The sequence below is a fragment of the Pseudopodoces humilis genome, chromosome 1, assembly GCF_049639895.1.
Source record: "Pseudopodoces humilis isolate 2021_Gansu_Grassland_sample_001 chromosome 1, ASM4963989v1, whole genome shotgun sequence".
In the NCBI taxonomy this organism is placed as follows: domain Eukaryota; kingdom Metazoa; phylum Chordata; class Aves; order Passeriformes; family Paridae; genus Pseudopodoces; species Pseudopodoces humilis.
Genome location: NC_142200.1, coordinates 109,562,467 through 109,580,401, shown reverse-complemented (window position 1 = coordinate 109,580,401; position 17,935 = coordinate 109,562,467). Strand labels below are relative to the sequence as shown.

At 41.2% G+C, this 17,935-nt stretch overlaps 1 protein-coding gene across 1 annotated transcript in view; it reads left to right on the top strand.

Moving 5' to 3' along the window:
- Positions 1-2,458: 2,458 nt before the first annotated feature.
- SH3BP5 (SH3 domain binding protein 5) overlaps positions 2,459-17,935 on the top strand; it is a 51,113-nt gene continuing 35,636 nt past the window's right edge. The window contains exons 1-3 of the mRNA XM_005518995.3: positions 2,459-2,556; positions 4,739-4,801; positions 14,774-14,902. Coding sequence (XP_005519052.2) covers positions 2,476-2,556; positions 4,739-4,801; positions 14,774-14,902 — 273 coding nt within the window. The 5' untranslated portion in view covers positions 2,459-2,475. The remainder of the gene's footprint in view (positions 2,557-4,738; positions 4,802-14,773; positions 14,903-17,935) is intronic.

Below are 17,935 nucleotides of genomic sequence, written 5' to 3'. Positions count from 1 at the left end.
TGAGTCATGTAGAGCTTCTTGTCAACCAACACTTTCAAGTCCTTCTGTTCAGTACTTTCTCCACCCAGCCTGAATTTGTGTTTGGGATGGCCCAGCCCAGGTGCAGCAGCTTGCACTTGGCCTTGTTGAACTTCAAGAGGTTGGCCCAGACCCACCTCTCACACTTGTCAAGGTCTCTCTAGATGACATCCCTTGCCTCCAACTTGTATCACACCACACAGCTTGGTGTCACCAACAAACCTGTGGAGAAGGTGCTCATGTGTGAGGCCTGCCTATGTGATACTCAGGTTTGTTCCTCAGGTGTTTCTTGGGGTCTGCTGCCCTTTGCACGGGACAGCAGTTTCAGCAAAAGCCATTCCATGGCGAAGAGAAGAAAATGAACATGTAAATAATAGCCTTGAGTCTTTTATTGATCTTTATGTGTACTGAACAGTCTCCCTTTCCCTGTTCTGTCAAATCTTTTCCTTCAGGCCACTTTTCTGTTAATGCTTTAGTGATGTCTGCAGTAATGACAGACGTGCATTCTTCACTGATTTTATTATATGTAGATCTTCCCAATGTATCGGTTTTATATAAAATGATCTCAATAGCCTCAGGGCTCTATGAGAGATTTCAGATTCATGGGAAAAGGGGCTTGTGTATCCACACCATCTCTTGCACAGTGCTAAGCTCTGCAGGCAGCTCTCCCAGCTCTCTAAATCCACTGTGCAACTGAGGAGAGACACAGCTTGCTCTGCCTCGATGGTAGCAGATTGACGAGTTTGGCTGGAGGTTTTTGAGCTGCAACAATCACGGGGATTGTCACAGCAGTAATGGAAGAACAGGTTCCTTTGTGCAAACATAAAAAATCCCTTTGGGAGTGCATGTGTGCGCAGGAGAACTTCTGTACCCCAAGCAGTGGGCAGTGCTTTTTGTGACATCACCGTGGGTCAGCCTGGGTAGGTTCTGGAGGAACATGGCATAGCTGCAGTAAATCTTTTAGACAGTCTTGCATTTTAGAAATCAAAGTGGTAACAGCAGGACTGTCCACATGAAGTCTTCCATGTGCAGCTTTGTTTTCATGCTGTTTTAGGATGATAGGAATGTTGGACATTTGACCATACAGTCTTGATATGAGCCACAGCACACCAGGGAAGAGAAATGCCAAGGCCCTGGGAACCTCTGGCTGTGTGTACACATTGGATTCCCTTAATGGACAGCAGTAAGAGTAAACACATGGCTTTGGCTGATTTGGTTTTTGGTTTGTTTTTATTTTTTTCCTCCCCTTTACATGATGATTTCTTCTGCTGTGAGCAGTGAAGATGTTGCAAACAACCCATCTGCGTTTTTGCAACACCTCCTCTGTTCCTTGATTATTTTAGTTTGTTGGTGTCACTTTGCATGTTTATACTATTTTCAAATGTTTATGTCACTCTCTTGCCATATTTTATTTCCACCCCCCTGTTGCTTTATAGCATTTAAAAGAGCTTGACTGCTTTTCTTTTGCCTCCTTTTTTACCTTAGTTACCTTAGCAATATTAATTTTATCTTCTTATTTTATCTCCCTCCTTTTTTAATCTTATATAGAGATATGAGATTCTTTTTCACCTTCAGTCTCACAAAAGAAGCTTTTTTCTTCACCACATCAAAATTTTTCATTTTTTTATTACCTTTTGAGGATTTTTCTAACAAAAAAAAAATGGGGTCACATTAATAGTGATACTTTAGAGGTGGAAATATATTCCTCATCTGTTCAAAATTACTTGTTATCCACCCCTGTGATTAGGTAGACACTAATCTGAAGTGCTCTGCTAGACATGGGCCATGCATGTACATACTTCTTTTATGAAGTTCTTTTTTTACTGACAACAAAAGGATGTGTCTTCAGTATGTCTTCTTCTGCTGCATGCAGTAAGTACAATAGTTGCCTGCTTAGCTCCCACACAATAGAAATCTGGGTTTCATTTGGATTTTCAAGGTTGTTGAAAGTGCCTTTAGTATTTTTCTCTTCTCCCTTTCCCCTGATTTCTTTTTTCATTATTTTTTTTTTCTCTCCATAGGCATGCCAGCCTCCAGCAGAGCTTGAAAAAGAGGAAAGAAGAAAAGAAGGAGGGGGAGAAAAAAATAAATTAAAAAATCCAGCAAGGTGTCCTTAGCTCTTCCCCGCACCTGGAACTACTCATCCTGGTTTCACGCAGCGCCGTTGCGGGGGGCACCCAGGCATTAGCACGCCAGAAAAACGGGGTGCGAGGGAAGGATAGGGCGGGAAATTAAAAAAAAAAAAAAAAAAAAAAAAAAAAAAAAAAAAAAAAGGCGGGGAGGGGGCGGGTGTGAGGGGGGAAAGGAAGGAAACCCCGCAATTTCGCGCTGCGAAGGCACAAAGAGACGGGGGCGCTGCGGGGAGGGAGGGGTTCCCCCGGAGGCGGGGCCGGAGCGGCGGAGCGGCGGCCGGGAGCGGCGGAGCGGGAGGCGGCGGCAGCGGCAGGGGGAGCCGCCATGGGGCCGGGGGGCCGGCGGGCCCGCCCCGCCGAGGAACCACCGCGCCCCGAGGACGAGGAGGTGGACCCCCGCATCCAGGTGAGGGCCTGACTCCCGAGGGGCGGCTGCGATGTTCTCGGGGGGTTCGTTTCAATGTGTGCGTTGTGGCTCTGTGTAATAATGGGTGCCTTTTATTTCATTGCTTTTCAGGCGTATGTGCATGCATATATATATATATATATATATGTGTGTGTGTGTATATATGTATATATACATACATACACTTACGTGGACACAGGCATACATATAGACACACATTTATTTATTTATTTAATTCTATTTACGTAGTTAATTTTTTCCCCCCGGAGCAGCCCCGGCTGTCTGGGCGCCCGAAGCGCCCCCGGGGCTCCCCAGCCCTTTGTTAGCCCGGGCATCGCTCCGCGCCCGGCTCTGTTGGCTGTCCCTCCTTCTCCTCCTCCTCCTGCTGAAATTCACCCCCCCCTCCCCTTTTTAGTTTTGACCATGACACCGTGACCTTGCTTGTGGAGCGGGGCTGGTGCTCAGAAATTCATAAATGCGGGAAAGCGTAGGTTTAAAAAATTTATTTCGTTGTTTTTATCATTATTTTTTATTTGTTTTAAAAAGGAGCGTTAGTGGAATATGGTGCTTCCTCTCTGTGAATGCCTTCTGCAATGCTTTTTATTCTTGCGTGGTGTCTAAACAAAGCTTTTCTCCCCAAAATCGTGTCTCGACCAATAGCCTGGTGCAAACTTCAAGCGTGCTGTGGTCCCTGAAATGAAATGTATTTTTAGGTCTCTGCAGATTTATGGCTTTTGCCTCCAGCATTGCTGGGACTTTTTGTCATGAATGAATATAACATGTGTGTACATTGCTGAGAGGATCCTTGGCATAGATCCCTGCTCGCTGTAATTGTCATTCTTTTCTCCATCGCGAGCATTTAGTTTTCCAGGGCTGCACAGAGCAATTGCAAAATTCTCAAAACATGGTTACACAGAACAAGGCCCTCAGCCAAAAGCCATCCTGGTACTGCCCTGATTTTAAGAGGCTGAGCTTGGTTGGTGTCTATTGATCTAATTTTGGCCTTAGGTTCTTCAGCTTGCAACACGTTTCCACATACACAATTTGTGAATGGTCGGCAAAACAATTGTTTTTGTTAAGTTTTTTGTTTGGTTGGAAAAACAGGCTGCTGTGTCTGCTTCCATGAGAGCCGTCAGGTTCTGAGTAAGTGATAGTACGAGACAATTAGGTAATTTTTGGATGAGTGTTTCAGACAACATGGATACTCAAATAGGTATTTTCCAAATCCTAGGAGCAGGAAACGAAATCTGACCTCTGAGGATAAGAGAGCTAAACTGTTGTAATTAATTCCTTTCTGGTTGTAACCAGAGTCATTCTTGTAGTCTAGTGGGAAACTGCTCAAGTGAGAATCAATTTACAACGTTCGGTTTGTACGGCAGAACATTTCAAGGCGTATTCTGTTACACACGTTGACAATTAAATAACATTTAAATTGGAGAACACTACTGTTAAAAATCTTACAATCTCTCATGAAGGAACATGTAGCTCAGATAAGGAAGGCTATCAGATATCCTCCTGAGGGTTGCTTTTTGTGGTAAGAAAGTCAATAAGAATGAGCTTTATTTTTACAATAACTTCATTCATGCCAGCACTACTCTACTACATATTTATTCAAGGGATTTAACACCTTTGTTTCTGCTGTTAAGGGATCAGAATGTTGGCAGGAAGGCAAATTACATAGACATAACTGTATGTCCCATTGACTGGTTGTGTTATAAAATGGTTTGCCAAAATCCAAAATAAAATGCCTCTCATGTGGCAAGATGTGTTTCTTATCGGTTCTGTCCTTCCACTGCATGTCTCCTGTGATAGGGCAAACTTTATGCTAATCTTTCGGGGTGGGTGTGTCTGTCTCCCCAGTACCTTGCTGATACTGGCTGTATTGATTAACGAGACAGAGCTTACTGAACCTTCTGTTTATTTGTAATAGTGAAGAAGTAGCCAGAATAGGAAATGTATTGCCTTAACATAAAACTATAGAGCTTCTCTGATTATTTTTAATTTTCAGTAGCAAAGTAGAAGACCAGTGGCAAAGTTAGGCTGAACATCTCAAGGTTTCCTCTTTTCACTAAATTCATTAGCCAAAGCCCATGTGTGCTTTCAGTAGGGATGCTGAATGAACCTTCTCAGACATGTTTTTTCCCTGATTTCTTACTATGCATCTGACTTTCTTTCCTTCTAGGGGGAGCTAGAAAAACTGAATCAATCTACTGATGATATCAATCGCAGAGAGACGGAGCTGGAGGTACAGAATTTATCCTTGCATTTTCCTTTTGTGCACGTTGGATTTTGTGAACAAAAGGGACAGTGTTTTTAAGTAGGTTGCCTCCTGAATGGTAATTTTGCAGCAAAAGTCTGGTGATGATTTTTTTAAAGGTATGAATTGATCCAACAGCTGAAAAGAAAGGGAAAAGGTAGAGGTATGCTGACAGTGTAAAAACCCTGCGTGGTGAACCTCACACACAACCACTGCCAGAACTTATTTTTGGGTTTTGACACTAAGTGTAGACAAGTTTTATTTTTACAAGTCACTGTTTTGTGTTTGTTGATTATAGACAGGGAAAGTTTATTTGGTTAAGAGGTTTTTGCCATACAGCTGTCTGCCAGGATCTTCTCTTTGGTGTCTGTTTGGGGTTTTTTTAGCTTGCTATCTTTGCCTTTTTTTGTCATCACTTCCTGAGCAAGGAAGGTGGTGAAGGAAAGTTGGAATAGAAGACTTCCTGGTTATACAGCAAGGTTTTCTTGGATACTTAAAAATGTAGTAGCAAGTTCTGAATAAATTGGTTCTAAATCCCCAAATTTGAGCTTTATCTACTTGTTAATTATTCTGGAAGGCTCAACGTTATTGATCTAATAGTGAAGCAAACCAAACTGTCCTATTTGTGTGTCTGAATTTTCTTCTGTTTGCAAAACAAAGAAGATAAACCTGGTGGAAGTATAAGATGAATATGCTGCTGAAGAAAAACTGGCATAAAATATGACTTGACATCCTAAATAATTTTGATATCATTACATAGTTTTGAATACTGTATCAAAACATGTTGAGATTGCAGTGAGGAACATACTGTAAATGTACATCTGTAGGTTTCTGTCTGTACCTTCAAAATGTCAAAGTTTGGTTTGTTTGTCTGATTTTTACTTTTTAAAAATGTATTATTTTAAAAGTTTTTCCTTGTGTGTATCTTTTCATGAGATGGGCACCTCAAGCATGGGGTGGTTCTTGGTAGAATTTTAGAATACTGAAATATCCACTGAGAGCACTGAACAGAAAATGGGGTTATGATCTTTGGAAACAAGCAAGCAGCCTTGTCCTGTAGCTTTTTTCTTCTCCCCACTTGTTTGCATTTTCTGTCATTTGTGGCATGTAGATCATGAATTTATTGGTAAATAAACTTAGTTAAATGGGGAACTATTTGCTGTACAAAATTACACAGTATTTCTGCTGTGAAAACTGTTCAGTGTCACTAGCATGATTAAAATTTTATGAGTGAACTTTAAAAATCAGTATTCTGGTCTGCCACAGTAGCAATTAAATGGACTTCAGGAATCTTTATACAGATATATTGAAAAAAAAAAATCATTATATGTATCTTTTCAGTCTCCTTATTTCATGCTGAGGTACTGAAACTGAAAGATGGTGTTATGGATAGTTGCCTGGATTTCATTAATTTTGTCATAACCTTGCACCGAGGACATTTTATGAAGCAGATGGAATAGTAATAATAATGCAAAGGCATCCTCATGAAATAAATCCCAGTGACTTTAAGATGGGATTTTACCGCTTGATTAAAATTATTCATGTGATGAAGTATTTGTCAAGCCTGCAGATTTGTATCTACAGTGTGTGTAACACGTGCTGAGCTGTAGAGGCTGAAAGGCTCCTGGAAATATAATTGTAAATAAATGAGCAGAATTTCCACATTAGCTTGGACTTACCTTGTTGCTTACTCAGCCTAGTAAATACCAGGTAGGCTAGATAGACAGAAATCATATAATCATTCTCTGCACTTTGCCATTAAGTGTTTATTGCAGATCTGTCTGTAGTACTTACTGTAATCAGTTTTTGATGGAATTAAGGTGAAATACCACCAAGAGTATGCTTTCTTGAATGTTTCCTCTTCACTTTTCATCCAGAAATCTTACTGGATGGATGCCAGTTTGTGGTATCATGCAGCTGCATAATTTTTAATCCATAAAAATTTTCATTAGATTTGATCTGCTTAAATATTGAGGACAAATGCAGTTAGATGATGTAAGCAAGGCTTAATTTATATACAGGTCGATAAATGCATTTTAAATGGACTTAAAACCTTTCTGGGGGAAAGGAATAAAAAAATCCCACAACAGCCAACGCGTGTGGCTAGCAGAAAATCTCTGCATTCATACTCTGGACAAGAAAGATAGATTTGCCAAGCAGCCTTATAGGATAAATCCAGAGTTTAGAAGGAGGAGTTTGGAGTTGGGATCATTCTGTTTCAAAGGCTTACAAAATCCATGAATAATGTTGAAAATGTGGGCTTCTGGGAGAGCCATGCTGAGTTTCCCTTTGAAAATTTGCACTTTGGTCTCTTACTAGCTGCTTTGGGTCCTTCTTGCTACCCCTTCCTAGTTTGTGGTGTTCTTGCTATATTTCGTTGGAAGAAAGATGTATGTGGGTATTTTTTAACCAGACAATGGAGTTATATTTATCCTGTTTTGCTAGCATCATTTTCTTCATCTTTTCAATATCTTTAATGGGAACATAGATGTATCATTCCATTATTTACAGCACAAACTGCTGACTGCCAGCTTCCTGTAGCATTACTTTGTGGTCCATACATTCCCAGTGTTGATTTTTTTTCCCCAGAATAATCTGGAAAAGTGATGGGAGTGTTTGAGTAGAAGGTATATTTCTTTGAAGGAAGTTCAGAAAAATACACCCATGTTTTTGTGACTTGATGTACTCTCTGATAAGCAGGAAGGGTAACCTTGTGGCATCTGAGTTCTGCAAGACTGTTCTGGACTTCCGGCATATAGTTTTATGTAGGTTGTTCTAAGTGGGACTGCTGGCTGTCTCCAGTTCCCATTAACTGGGAAAAAAAAAAGCTGTTAAATCCTTCTAAGCCCATGTTTCTATTCTTGCTGTGCCTCAGGTCTGCATCTGCAGAGTGGAAGCAATAATGCTGCGTTACCCAGTGGAAAATGTTGTGGGGCTGAATTCAGTAGAGGCTTTCAGGATTTTGTGGCTGTGCTGTCTTGGTGTAGCCACAGGAATGTCCATGTTTCAGCAATGTAGAAAATACCGGTGTCTACTGCTTACAGAGGTGATAAAATGGAGAATTCTGTTCTAAGTTGACCAGCCTGCCATTTCTTTAAGTTCTCCACTGAAACTGCCACGTGATCTGTTTTTAAGTTGAACAGCCTGGGTTTTTTAATCTTCTAAAATATGTTCTGCACCCACACTACCTGTGAGAGCACTGGATATACATGCATGGCATGACTTGAACAGATACATTGAAGTTGGCTACATCTATTCTTTTACTTGGAAGAATTACTCATTTTTTGCTCTTTTGATCTATCCTATTAAACCCTGAAGAAATATCCTGACCTGCTGATGCTCGCAGCCTGTTCAGGAGTTGCGGAGCTGCTGAAGGGCACTGAATGGCTGGTAGTTATATGTTGTGTTAATGTATTGCCTGTTAATGAATCTTTGATTAGACTTGATTTAAAATCCATAATGCTGCTCCTACTAAGTGCAACACTGAGCATTACTGACACAGCAGAAGGATGATGAGGGTTCTCTGAGGGATTTAACACTTGGCTTCTCTAATGTCCCTGTTTATGTTTGAAGTGTCTGTGAAGAGCTGGGGGAAATGTCTTGTAGGGGAGATACAAGTGTGTTTTGGCCAGATGTAAGAAGTTTTTTCCTGTTTATTGGAAATGCATCTCCATCTGAACTCGCATCAGGAGCTGCAAATGTACTTAACAAATGTGCAGGATTTGCTTGTCCAGCCAGCTCTGGCTCTGAAAGTACAGCTCAGATGTAACAAATTAACCCAGGGACCCTCTGGCAGCATTGCGGGGAGGGGAAATGCAGCACATACCATTAAAGTTACCACTGGAATCCCAGCTATCCCAAATGTGGTTTTTGTTGGAGTTTTTTGTGTTGCTGGAGCTACAGGCTTGCCAATGTTTGTTGATGGGAGATACTGCACAGGAAAACTAGAGCTGAACAGTGCTGCTTTCAGCCATGCTCATTATTAGAGGGCCTGGTTGGGATCCTTCTTGTGTGCTTGCCTAGATCCTCCAGTCCTGATCTGCAAGACTTTGTTACTTTTAGTTCTGGATTTATCATAAAGGTCACCCTGGGCTGTTGTTGGATATAAGGAAAGGGCTTTATTAGCTGTGGTGCTCTTTCTCTTGTGAGCCTTGTCAGCATTTGAACCCTTCTTAGAAGGGGAAGGACTTTTTCTCATGGTTTAACCCCAGCTGGCTGCTAAACATGACAGCTCCTTGCTCCCTCCCTGCCAGTGGGACCGGAGGGAGAACCAGAAGAATAGAAGTGAGAAAACCTGTGGGTTGAGATAAAGGCAGTTAAGTAAAGCAAAAGCTGCACGCACAAGCAAAACAAGGAATTAATTCTCTGCTTCCTGCTGGCAGGCAGATATTCACCAGTTATTTAGAATGGCTTCTTACTTCTTCACTAAAATACTTGGTTTTAGGGAAAAAACTTGAGCTGTTGACCCTGTCACACATAAAACATGTAAGTAGATTAAAAAAAAAAAATCCTCCATCTTTCAGGCTTTAGAAACATGACCTCTCAGGGTTTGGAATCTCATTCTGAGCGTGCCTGCCTGGCTTGAGGAAACATCTCTCTGTGGAAACATCCGCCACCTTATCAGTATCCCTGTGCAGCATTTTCCAATGTCCACAAAAGAATGCAGAGATAAGGACAAAGCAGCTCACTGGCTGGTGTTGTTGCTGGCTTTTGGAGCAGGATATACATGCGTGATGGATTCATCCAACACTATCAGGACATATCTTTCCACATTTCTTTATGATCTACTTGCTTCCATAGGAAATAGCTCCTGTGTGTGAATTGCTTGTTATTTTGCCTTCTGCTTTCATCCAAGGATGAGTAAGGGAAGGCTTCTTCCTCTGCTGTGGCTCTGGAAAGATTTTGTCAACCAAATGAGTCAAAGGGCTTTACTTGATTCATGTTCTTGACATATTGAGGGGTTTCCAGCCTGGGAGAGGAAGGCTTAGGTGGAGAAATCTTGCTTTGGAATGAACGCCCAGTACCCTCCCATGGCTGCTTTCTTCTCTCTCCTTCTAAGAGAATTAAAAACATTTGTAGTAAAAAGTATTGGTAATCTCAATTTGTAACTGCAAACGGGAGGTTAGAGCAACTTTCAGGTACTGAGTTTTTAATAGTTCTTAGATGGCATATTAGGATCTGCCTAAAAAAACAAGCCAAAGACTTTTGTCTTAAAAATTGAGATACTACTTATCCCCTGCCTTGCACTTTGTTTTTAAGGTTTGATTGCCAGTCTGGCTTACTTGAACTGCTGAGGTACCAAAGAGATGTTAAAAGTGTTTTTAACTGGTTTGAGGCTTGGGGGTAGATTTCTGAGCTCACCTTGTGCATCTTTTTGGTGTGGATGTATGATACTGGTGCTGGTTTAACTTGGAGGTGAGCTTTTGCTGCTGGTAAGTCTTTGTAGCAGAGAAGGTGGGTATGGATACTGTCAGACTCTTGGAAATAGGTGAAGCCTGTCTCTCAGTCAGCAATTCCACTTCCTGTGCACCTCCCATGCTTGCCAGAGGTTCTGCACACCAGACTGACAGAACGGTCATGGGACAACCTTTGTAAATGAAATTTAGATGTGCTCAGAATGAAGATGATTCAGACATGGTTGATATGTAATGCTCATTTAAAAAATAAAATAGTTTGAAAATACATGTTTCATTTGATGGGCAGAAATAGTTATTTGCTTGTCATCTGGCATCTAACACCAGCTCATCACCGTCATTCAGGAGTGAGGAAAACAGGCATGCTTTTTTCTCTGACAGGCGCAGTGTAGGTTGAAAATTGTATTTTAGTTTTTTCCCCACATTTGAGGATGGATTTTCAAAATGCTGCTGTAAGGATGACCTGTCCTTAAGTGTGGTCCCTCTTTCTGGTGCAGTGTCAAAAAGCTGCCCAACAGCATGGCATTACAAACAAAGTCTGCTTTTAATAATGGACTATTGCAGCAAAAACATAGATGGAGTGGAAGTCTGGCATGCTCCCTAAGATGGTGCTAGTGAAATCTCTTTGGAAAAAAAGTGCTAAGGATTTCCAGGAAGAAAGTTGATGAGCGTGGAGCTCTTGCAGCCACAGATCAAGATGTTGAAACATGAACTGCAGCTGTCCACGTGGTGCATTAAGTGCTCTGCCTGCTAGAGTGTGTGTATGACAAACATCTAGCTAGTGAGAGTCTACTTACTAAGGCTGTAATTTAGGTGAGAAGCTTCTCCTGCTACTTTTTGGTTTTTTAACCTTTCGAAACACATTGAGGATATAGTGCCTTAATTGGCTTTTGTCCAGCTTGGAAAAGGTTTATCATCATCACATTTAAGCAAAGAGGAGGGAAAAAATACTGAAAGCTGACTGGCTAACATTTTAAATGTTACCTTTCTATTTCTAAAGTCAGAAGCAAGGTGTTAAAAATGATCACAGAAGATTAGGAGTGAGTAGATGGGAAAACATGCTTTAAAAGTGTCAGGATGTTTGAGATGTCTCATGGCAGTTGCATTGCTTCTGTTAGAGTCTGTGTATGTATTCAGTGCAGTGGTGAGAAAAACACAATGTGTTTTTAAAAAACAAAAAACCCAAAACATAAAAACCCACCCAGAAATGATGAGTGTGACTCACATATTACCTAAGGCTGCATACTTGCTGTTATCAATGAATAGCATTTCTGCTGGAATGAATTATCTTTCAAGAAACTGAAATACAGAAACTAGAGATTGAGGACTATGCTAGAAAATTTCTGTGGCATATTTTGCACTGTCTTGGTTTTGCTCGTGACTAGTTGCAGGAATTGACATATTTTCCTTTCTCTGTTATCCCTGTGTGCTAGATAAAGGTCTAAATGAAGCAAGAGTTTGGTAGTTAAATAGTAATGCTAGTATGGAGGGGCAAGTCACACCAGTGGATTTGATAAGTAGCTTCAAAGTGTTGTGGTTGAGGACTTGCCCCTTGCTGATGTGAGTGTCCTTACAGAAAACACCATTAAGAGGATTTATAGTTTTGAACCACTTCACATGTGGGTCAGTGTCTCACTGACAGTAACATGGGAAGTCAGATATAAAGCAGTGAATTAAATCAGCTCCCAAGTTGCTGCCTTGACCACAGGCCCATTCATTTCCAGGAACAACAGATGTACTTCTCGTGTCCCATAAGGAGTAAGTGCACCAAGCCCAGTCCTACTGGTGCGATTATCTTGATGCTTCTGACCTCCCCATTTTCACATGAAGCATAGAAATAACTGCTGCACCTGTAGCTCTCACTCAGACTTCCCCAGGACTACCTGCCAGGGGAGTTTTGCGCTGTGCCAAGGGTGATGACTTCTGCAGATGCTCTGCATGGCCAGGTGTTTGCAGGAGGGAGCTGTGACCCTGCTCTCAGGAGGTGTTGCCGTGTCTCCCAGGTCAGGGGCACGGTCAGGAGAGCTGGGTCACTTTGGGTTGAGGGGGCTGGGTGGTGTGGAGGTGCTGCTTTGCCACAGGAACACACACTGTAAATAGACAGTGTGGGATTGTCTGCTTTGGTAGTGTAGCTGGGGCTGGTGGAGGGTAAAAGTGGCGTGTGGAGGGCTGCAGAGGGCATGGCTTTGGAATCTCACCTTAGAGACCTTGGCATCCTGCTCCTGGGATGGCTGGAAGCCTTTGGTGGGGGGACTGATCCCAGCAGAGAATTGAGCATCAGCTTGTTCTATCGTGCAGAAGGTGTTGGAGCCTGCAGGCTTGTGTTCCTGACAGTCAGGAGCCTGAGAATAAATGTCATTTAAAATAAGTTGATGACACAGATATTAAGTTCTGGTGTGTTTTGGTTTTCATTACTGTTCTTCACTGCAAGAATGAGGGTGGTCAGACCTAAATGAAGCCTTAAAAGGAGAACCAATCATCTTTGGAGGAAAAATGATAAACTGGAATTTCACATCAGTGTGTTTTTCAGCTGAAGCTTTCTATTCTGTGTAACTAACTACTGTGTGGAGTTGTGCTCATGGGCAAATGTGTATTTCACCATTTGTAAGACCTGTGCTTCAGGCACCAGTTGGAGGAGCACCTGGAGTTCAGTAATCTGCATCTTCTTCGTCAGAGTTAAAGGGAGATGAATAGGTACAGAAGTTGCTGTTAATTTGACTGCTTTGTTCTTAGTGTCTTTTGGTTTTTGGTTTTTTTTTTGTTTTTTTAAACTCCAAGTGGGGACTAGTCAGTCATCTTTTTCCTATTGGATAGGACTGTATATAATTATTACATGAATAAATTTGGGGTAGGTCTCCAGGCACAGATTTATAGAGATGATTTCTTTGTTCCAAGTGCTTGTCTTAAAAACATGGGAACTGAACTTTGATTAATCACTGCACAAGGCTTTTTTTACCTAAACTATTTGCTTTGCATAACTAGTATCCTTATATGCAGATTTCACAAAGAGAGTGAAATCTTCCAGCTCATTAATTTAGAAATAAGCTTTTAATTCTGTTCCTACACCTGCAAAGAATTTTTCTCTTTGTTAAATATATTTCAGTACTTAATACTTTTCTTGCAATATAGTCATCATACTTGGAATATTTTTTTCAGTTACTACAAAGCTCATTTTGAGCAGTGAACCATGTATGGTCCAGTAATTTAATTGGAAGTATTCAAACTCTTCTCACTGAGACAATCATTGACTCAATTAATATTGTTTAAATGATACTTTTCAGGCTTTCACTAAGAAATGAGGTTATTGACTGGATTTGAGTTAATGAAATAATAAGTTAATGTCCATTTAATTCTCCATTTTTGACCTTGTTATCCATTTGAATAATTCCTTAGAATAAATTGGAGTACCTTAAGAATCCAAAGCTATTTGCCCTGGACTAAAATAATGCTGATGCTGGTTCAGGTTTTACATAACACTAAAAAGGGAGCAAAGCTTTTGCAGAAATAAGTTGCTTTTTCTATAAAAACTGATATATTGTTGCATTTTTTCCAGTTCTGAGAGCACATTAGCAGCTTGGAATGTATTTTAAATCTTCCAGTGAATAAGCAGTTTTGCATTCTAGAAATCCTTAACAATAATGACAAAACCCTCCTGAATTAGGGCACTTCTTCAAGCCAGCTGCTTCCTGATTATCAACATGTCACTCCAGCAGTCTGCATAAATGCAGCACTCTAATTAGAGTTACAAGCCTTGTTGAGAGCTCACATGGCCCTTCCTCTTCATCTCCTTAAATCCTGGGCCAGGTCCCAGTCTGAATTTGCATCAATCTGCAATAATTTCATATATTTCAAGTCTGTGGTGGATTCTGAGATTGGAATCAGAATCACTTTGCTTACATGTGTGGAAATTTCACTGGAGCAGAGAAAATATTTTAATTGCTTTAGCTAATCATGTAAGCAAGGAGCGCAGCTCATCCCATTTGGAAGTTGCTGGATTTTTTAAATATAGAAAATATTACCAGTGAAGTGGAATGTAGCTGCCCTTCTCCATTGATAGAAACCATAGCTAAAAAGATGGGCTTTCTGTGCCAATTCCAGCTGATTTGCCAGCCTGCTGTGGGGATTTGGCCTGCCTGCTAGCACCATTCTAGCATTATCTATATGAGATGTCTTTGCCATTGAAGTCCCTCTCAGAACTTGTTACACTGCTGTTTGACTTCTCACTGAGTGAGTAATTTACAAACAATTCCTCTCTGAGAAACCCTGCCAGAGGTAACATCTAGAACAGGCTGTTGTAGGCTTTATATAAAAGCTGTCACTGAAAGAAAAGATTTGGTGTCCAGGATGTTGGCTTTAGGATTTGGCTCTGGGTTCCAGGGTTCCTCTGCTGAAAAATTCTTCGTCCAAATGCCAGTAACTCTTTTGGATGTGTCAGCTCCTATATGAATCTAAAGAGGAACCTGAAGGTAGGAACAAAAAGGTGGAAATAATTTTTAAAGCTCTAATCTGCCTTTGCCCTTTCTTTCTTCCCTGCAATGTTTTGAAGGATGCACGCCAGAAGTTCCGCTCTGTGCTGGTTGAGGCAACAGTAAAACTGGATGAACTGGTAAAGAAGATTGGAAAAGCTGTAGAAGACTCTAAACCATACTGGGAAGCTCGGAGGGTGGCCAGGCAGGTAAGAACTTTCTGCCTTATAAGCTTGTGGTGCTAGTTGGAGGGCACACACCGATGGTGTTGCTTTCCTGCTATTAATAACATCCTAAGCATATGAACTTGGCTGACACTGGTCTGTGTCTTCAGTTGCATGTCAGCCATGGGAATTGATGGCAAAATGGATTTCTTCACAGCCACAGCTGCACATGCTCTTCAAACCCAGAAGAGCTACAGCAGACACAATAACAAAAGACTGCTTCTATTCTCTCATTATAAATGGCCTTTCAGAGCCCTGCTCTTTCGTATCAGTGGTTGTACTTATTTGAAAATACAGTGTAGACATTGTGTATCTGGATTTTCTTCTTAAAGCAAAATGCTCAGCAGCTAAATGGCTGCAGCTGGAAGCTGCAAGGAAGAAGGCTGGATTGGGGCAGGTTTGGGGAAACACGCATGGTTTGGTGCTGATTGGGTTGTGATGAAGTAGGAATGTGCTAAATGTGGCTCTAAAGTGTTTTTGGTTTGGGGACAAACTCTTTCTCTGTCATCAGGGCCTTACTTTGCATGCCCCAGCTACTACTTCATTATTGATAGGCCTGTTTAGCTCAGGGGAGGATGAGGTGTGGAAGGAAGAGTGTGACCTGGTGGATGAAGAGAAAGCCAGAAAGCTTATGACATGTCAGGCAGCATCTCATTTTAGAGAAAAAGCTGTTGAGAGTTAGGTGTGTGGTGGCTTAGGCAGTGCCTCTGGTAGGTGTGTGTGGTGGGGCTTGCTGGTCTGTGAGGCTTTTTGTTTTTTCCCCGAAGGAAGTGTGTTCCTGGTTGCTATTTCTGTTTTCTCTTGAGGCAGGAAGAATCAGGAAGATCTGCCTAGAGCTGCTACTTCTGTGTTTGGCTTGAAGGATGTGTGGGATGGCATCTGTGGCTGGGTAGCTGGGATGTGATTGTGTTCAATGGGAGAGTGAGAGAAGGGGTGGCGTGTGTGAAATACATGAAAACTGCATGAACAGAAGGATTTTGTTCGTAAAAGTAGGTAGAGGGATGAGAAAAGTAGAGTAGGTTTGTGCCAGAAGGCAGAGAGTAAAGTCTCACAGTAAGAGAAGAGGAGGGAAGAGAATGCATCCTCAGAACAGCACACAGGAAAGGGAGGAATGAACAAGCTTTATTCCCGTGAAAGCTGATGAAGCAGGAACTAGAATTGATGGGGTGTGTCATACAGGATAATATGTGACTATTGTGATGCTTTAAATTGTATAACATTGTTTTGGAGGCATTGTCTCAGGTGATGGGGATGAGGTATAGGGGCTGTTAGGCTTAGTCCTGCAGACTAGAAGTGGCAAATAGGTAAACTCTACCCTGCTTGCTGTGCTTTGAAGTGTCTACCTCTCATCTGTAATTGCTCTGAAACCCTGCTCACGAGGACTATGGTGTGTGCTAGAGGTAAACCAGTGGTGAGCTACAGAAGTTAGGGATTGTGTAAACTAGTATGTGCAATTTGGAAAAACAATCCCTGTGACCCTGCCTTGAGCATGATATTATACTTCTATTGCTATAAATAGCTGTGGTAAGGCACAGCATGCATAGAACTTCAAGAGTTATACTTGGAAAAGTTAGTGGTAGAAGCACACACTTTGCAGTACAAAAAAACCAAAACCATCAAAAGATCAATGGACTTTGAAGTTTGTAACATCACAAACTCAGAGCAGTGAACTTTGCTCTCTGTCCTGAAGCTGGCAGCAGATTATGTTCTGGAAATGGAATTTTGTATTGTTATGTCTCTGCTACCCCTGAAATCCCATTCAAGTCATTCTGGTTCAAAGATACTTTGCAAGGCCACTAAGAAACTGAAGTTCCTGAAGGCCCTTAAATTAGTAGAATCACTGTACCAGTAGTAGGCTTGTTAGAGGGAACCGTATTTTTCTCCCAGTCCATTCTGTCACTAGCTAGGTTTAATGCTGTTTTTCCCAGATCTGTTCATTTGCTACACATTCAATTGTCTTTTAATTCCTTGATGGCATTTCATTTTAAAGCAGGGGTTGCCCTTCTAACCACTCATTTCACCTTTTTTTCATTTTTTTTAATGAATCTGGTCACGGAACAGAGTTTCCACTTTGTATCTGCTCAGCAGGCAGAGATAGAAGATGGTCTCTGGTTTCCCTTTCATCCTTTGTAATAACATCTTAAAATGGAAATCGTGAGGGCCAAGAGGAGTGCAAGCACTGAACGATGGTGAATCTATCTGGAAGCTGGGAGATTGGAAAGATTGATGCCAATCATCACTAAAGTACTGCCTGAAGAGTTTTTCTAGTTTTAATTTAATCTAGAAAAGTTCCACTTAACTGGGTGTAAATCCACTATGATAAAGCATGGAGAAGGGGTGAATAGGTAAGGAAATATGAAACTGGAGGAATGTACCAGAGTATTAACATGGATAGGTGCCAGTCTGCATCTCTCTTTCTACTTCGATTTGCAGAACTGTAGAGAAATAATGGGAAGAGCTTGTTATTTTTTATTTTTTTTTAAAAGTTAATAACAACATCTAGCCTATGAGGATTTGTCTTCCTCCTCCTGTCTTTATAGTTATTTTAGAGCCATTAGGCTGCCTCCAAAAATATAGGCACAAGGTTCTTGGGGGCTGAAACAGCTTTAATTAAACAATAAGTGGAAAATGAGTGACTCTACTGGTAAGAGAAAGGGAAGTGTAAATTCCTGTTTGTTGCTCTCAATAAGGGGAAGTAAAAATATGACCTATATATTTTAAGCCTTTTGGAAATACAGAATTGCATAATTAATGACTCTTAGTTTGGCAGAAATGCAAATGAGTAACTCTGGAGTTGTCCAGAGTTACTTGAGTTTAAGATGTCAGCGGCAGGGTAAGTTACTTGATGCAAACTGCATTAAGTCACATTGAGGAGCTTGCTTTCACTTGGCAGCAGCAGGAGTCTCTTTTGGAAAGACATGTTTCATCTATTAAGATAAAAACCCATTAAGGAGGTATGAGGGTGGTGATGTGGGGTCATCAAAAATCAGGTGACCAACTGAGGTATAACACTGGAGA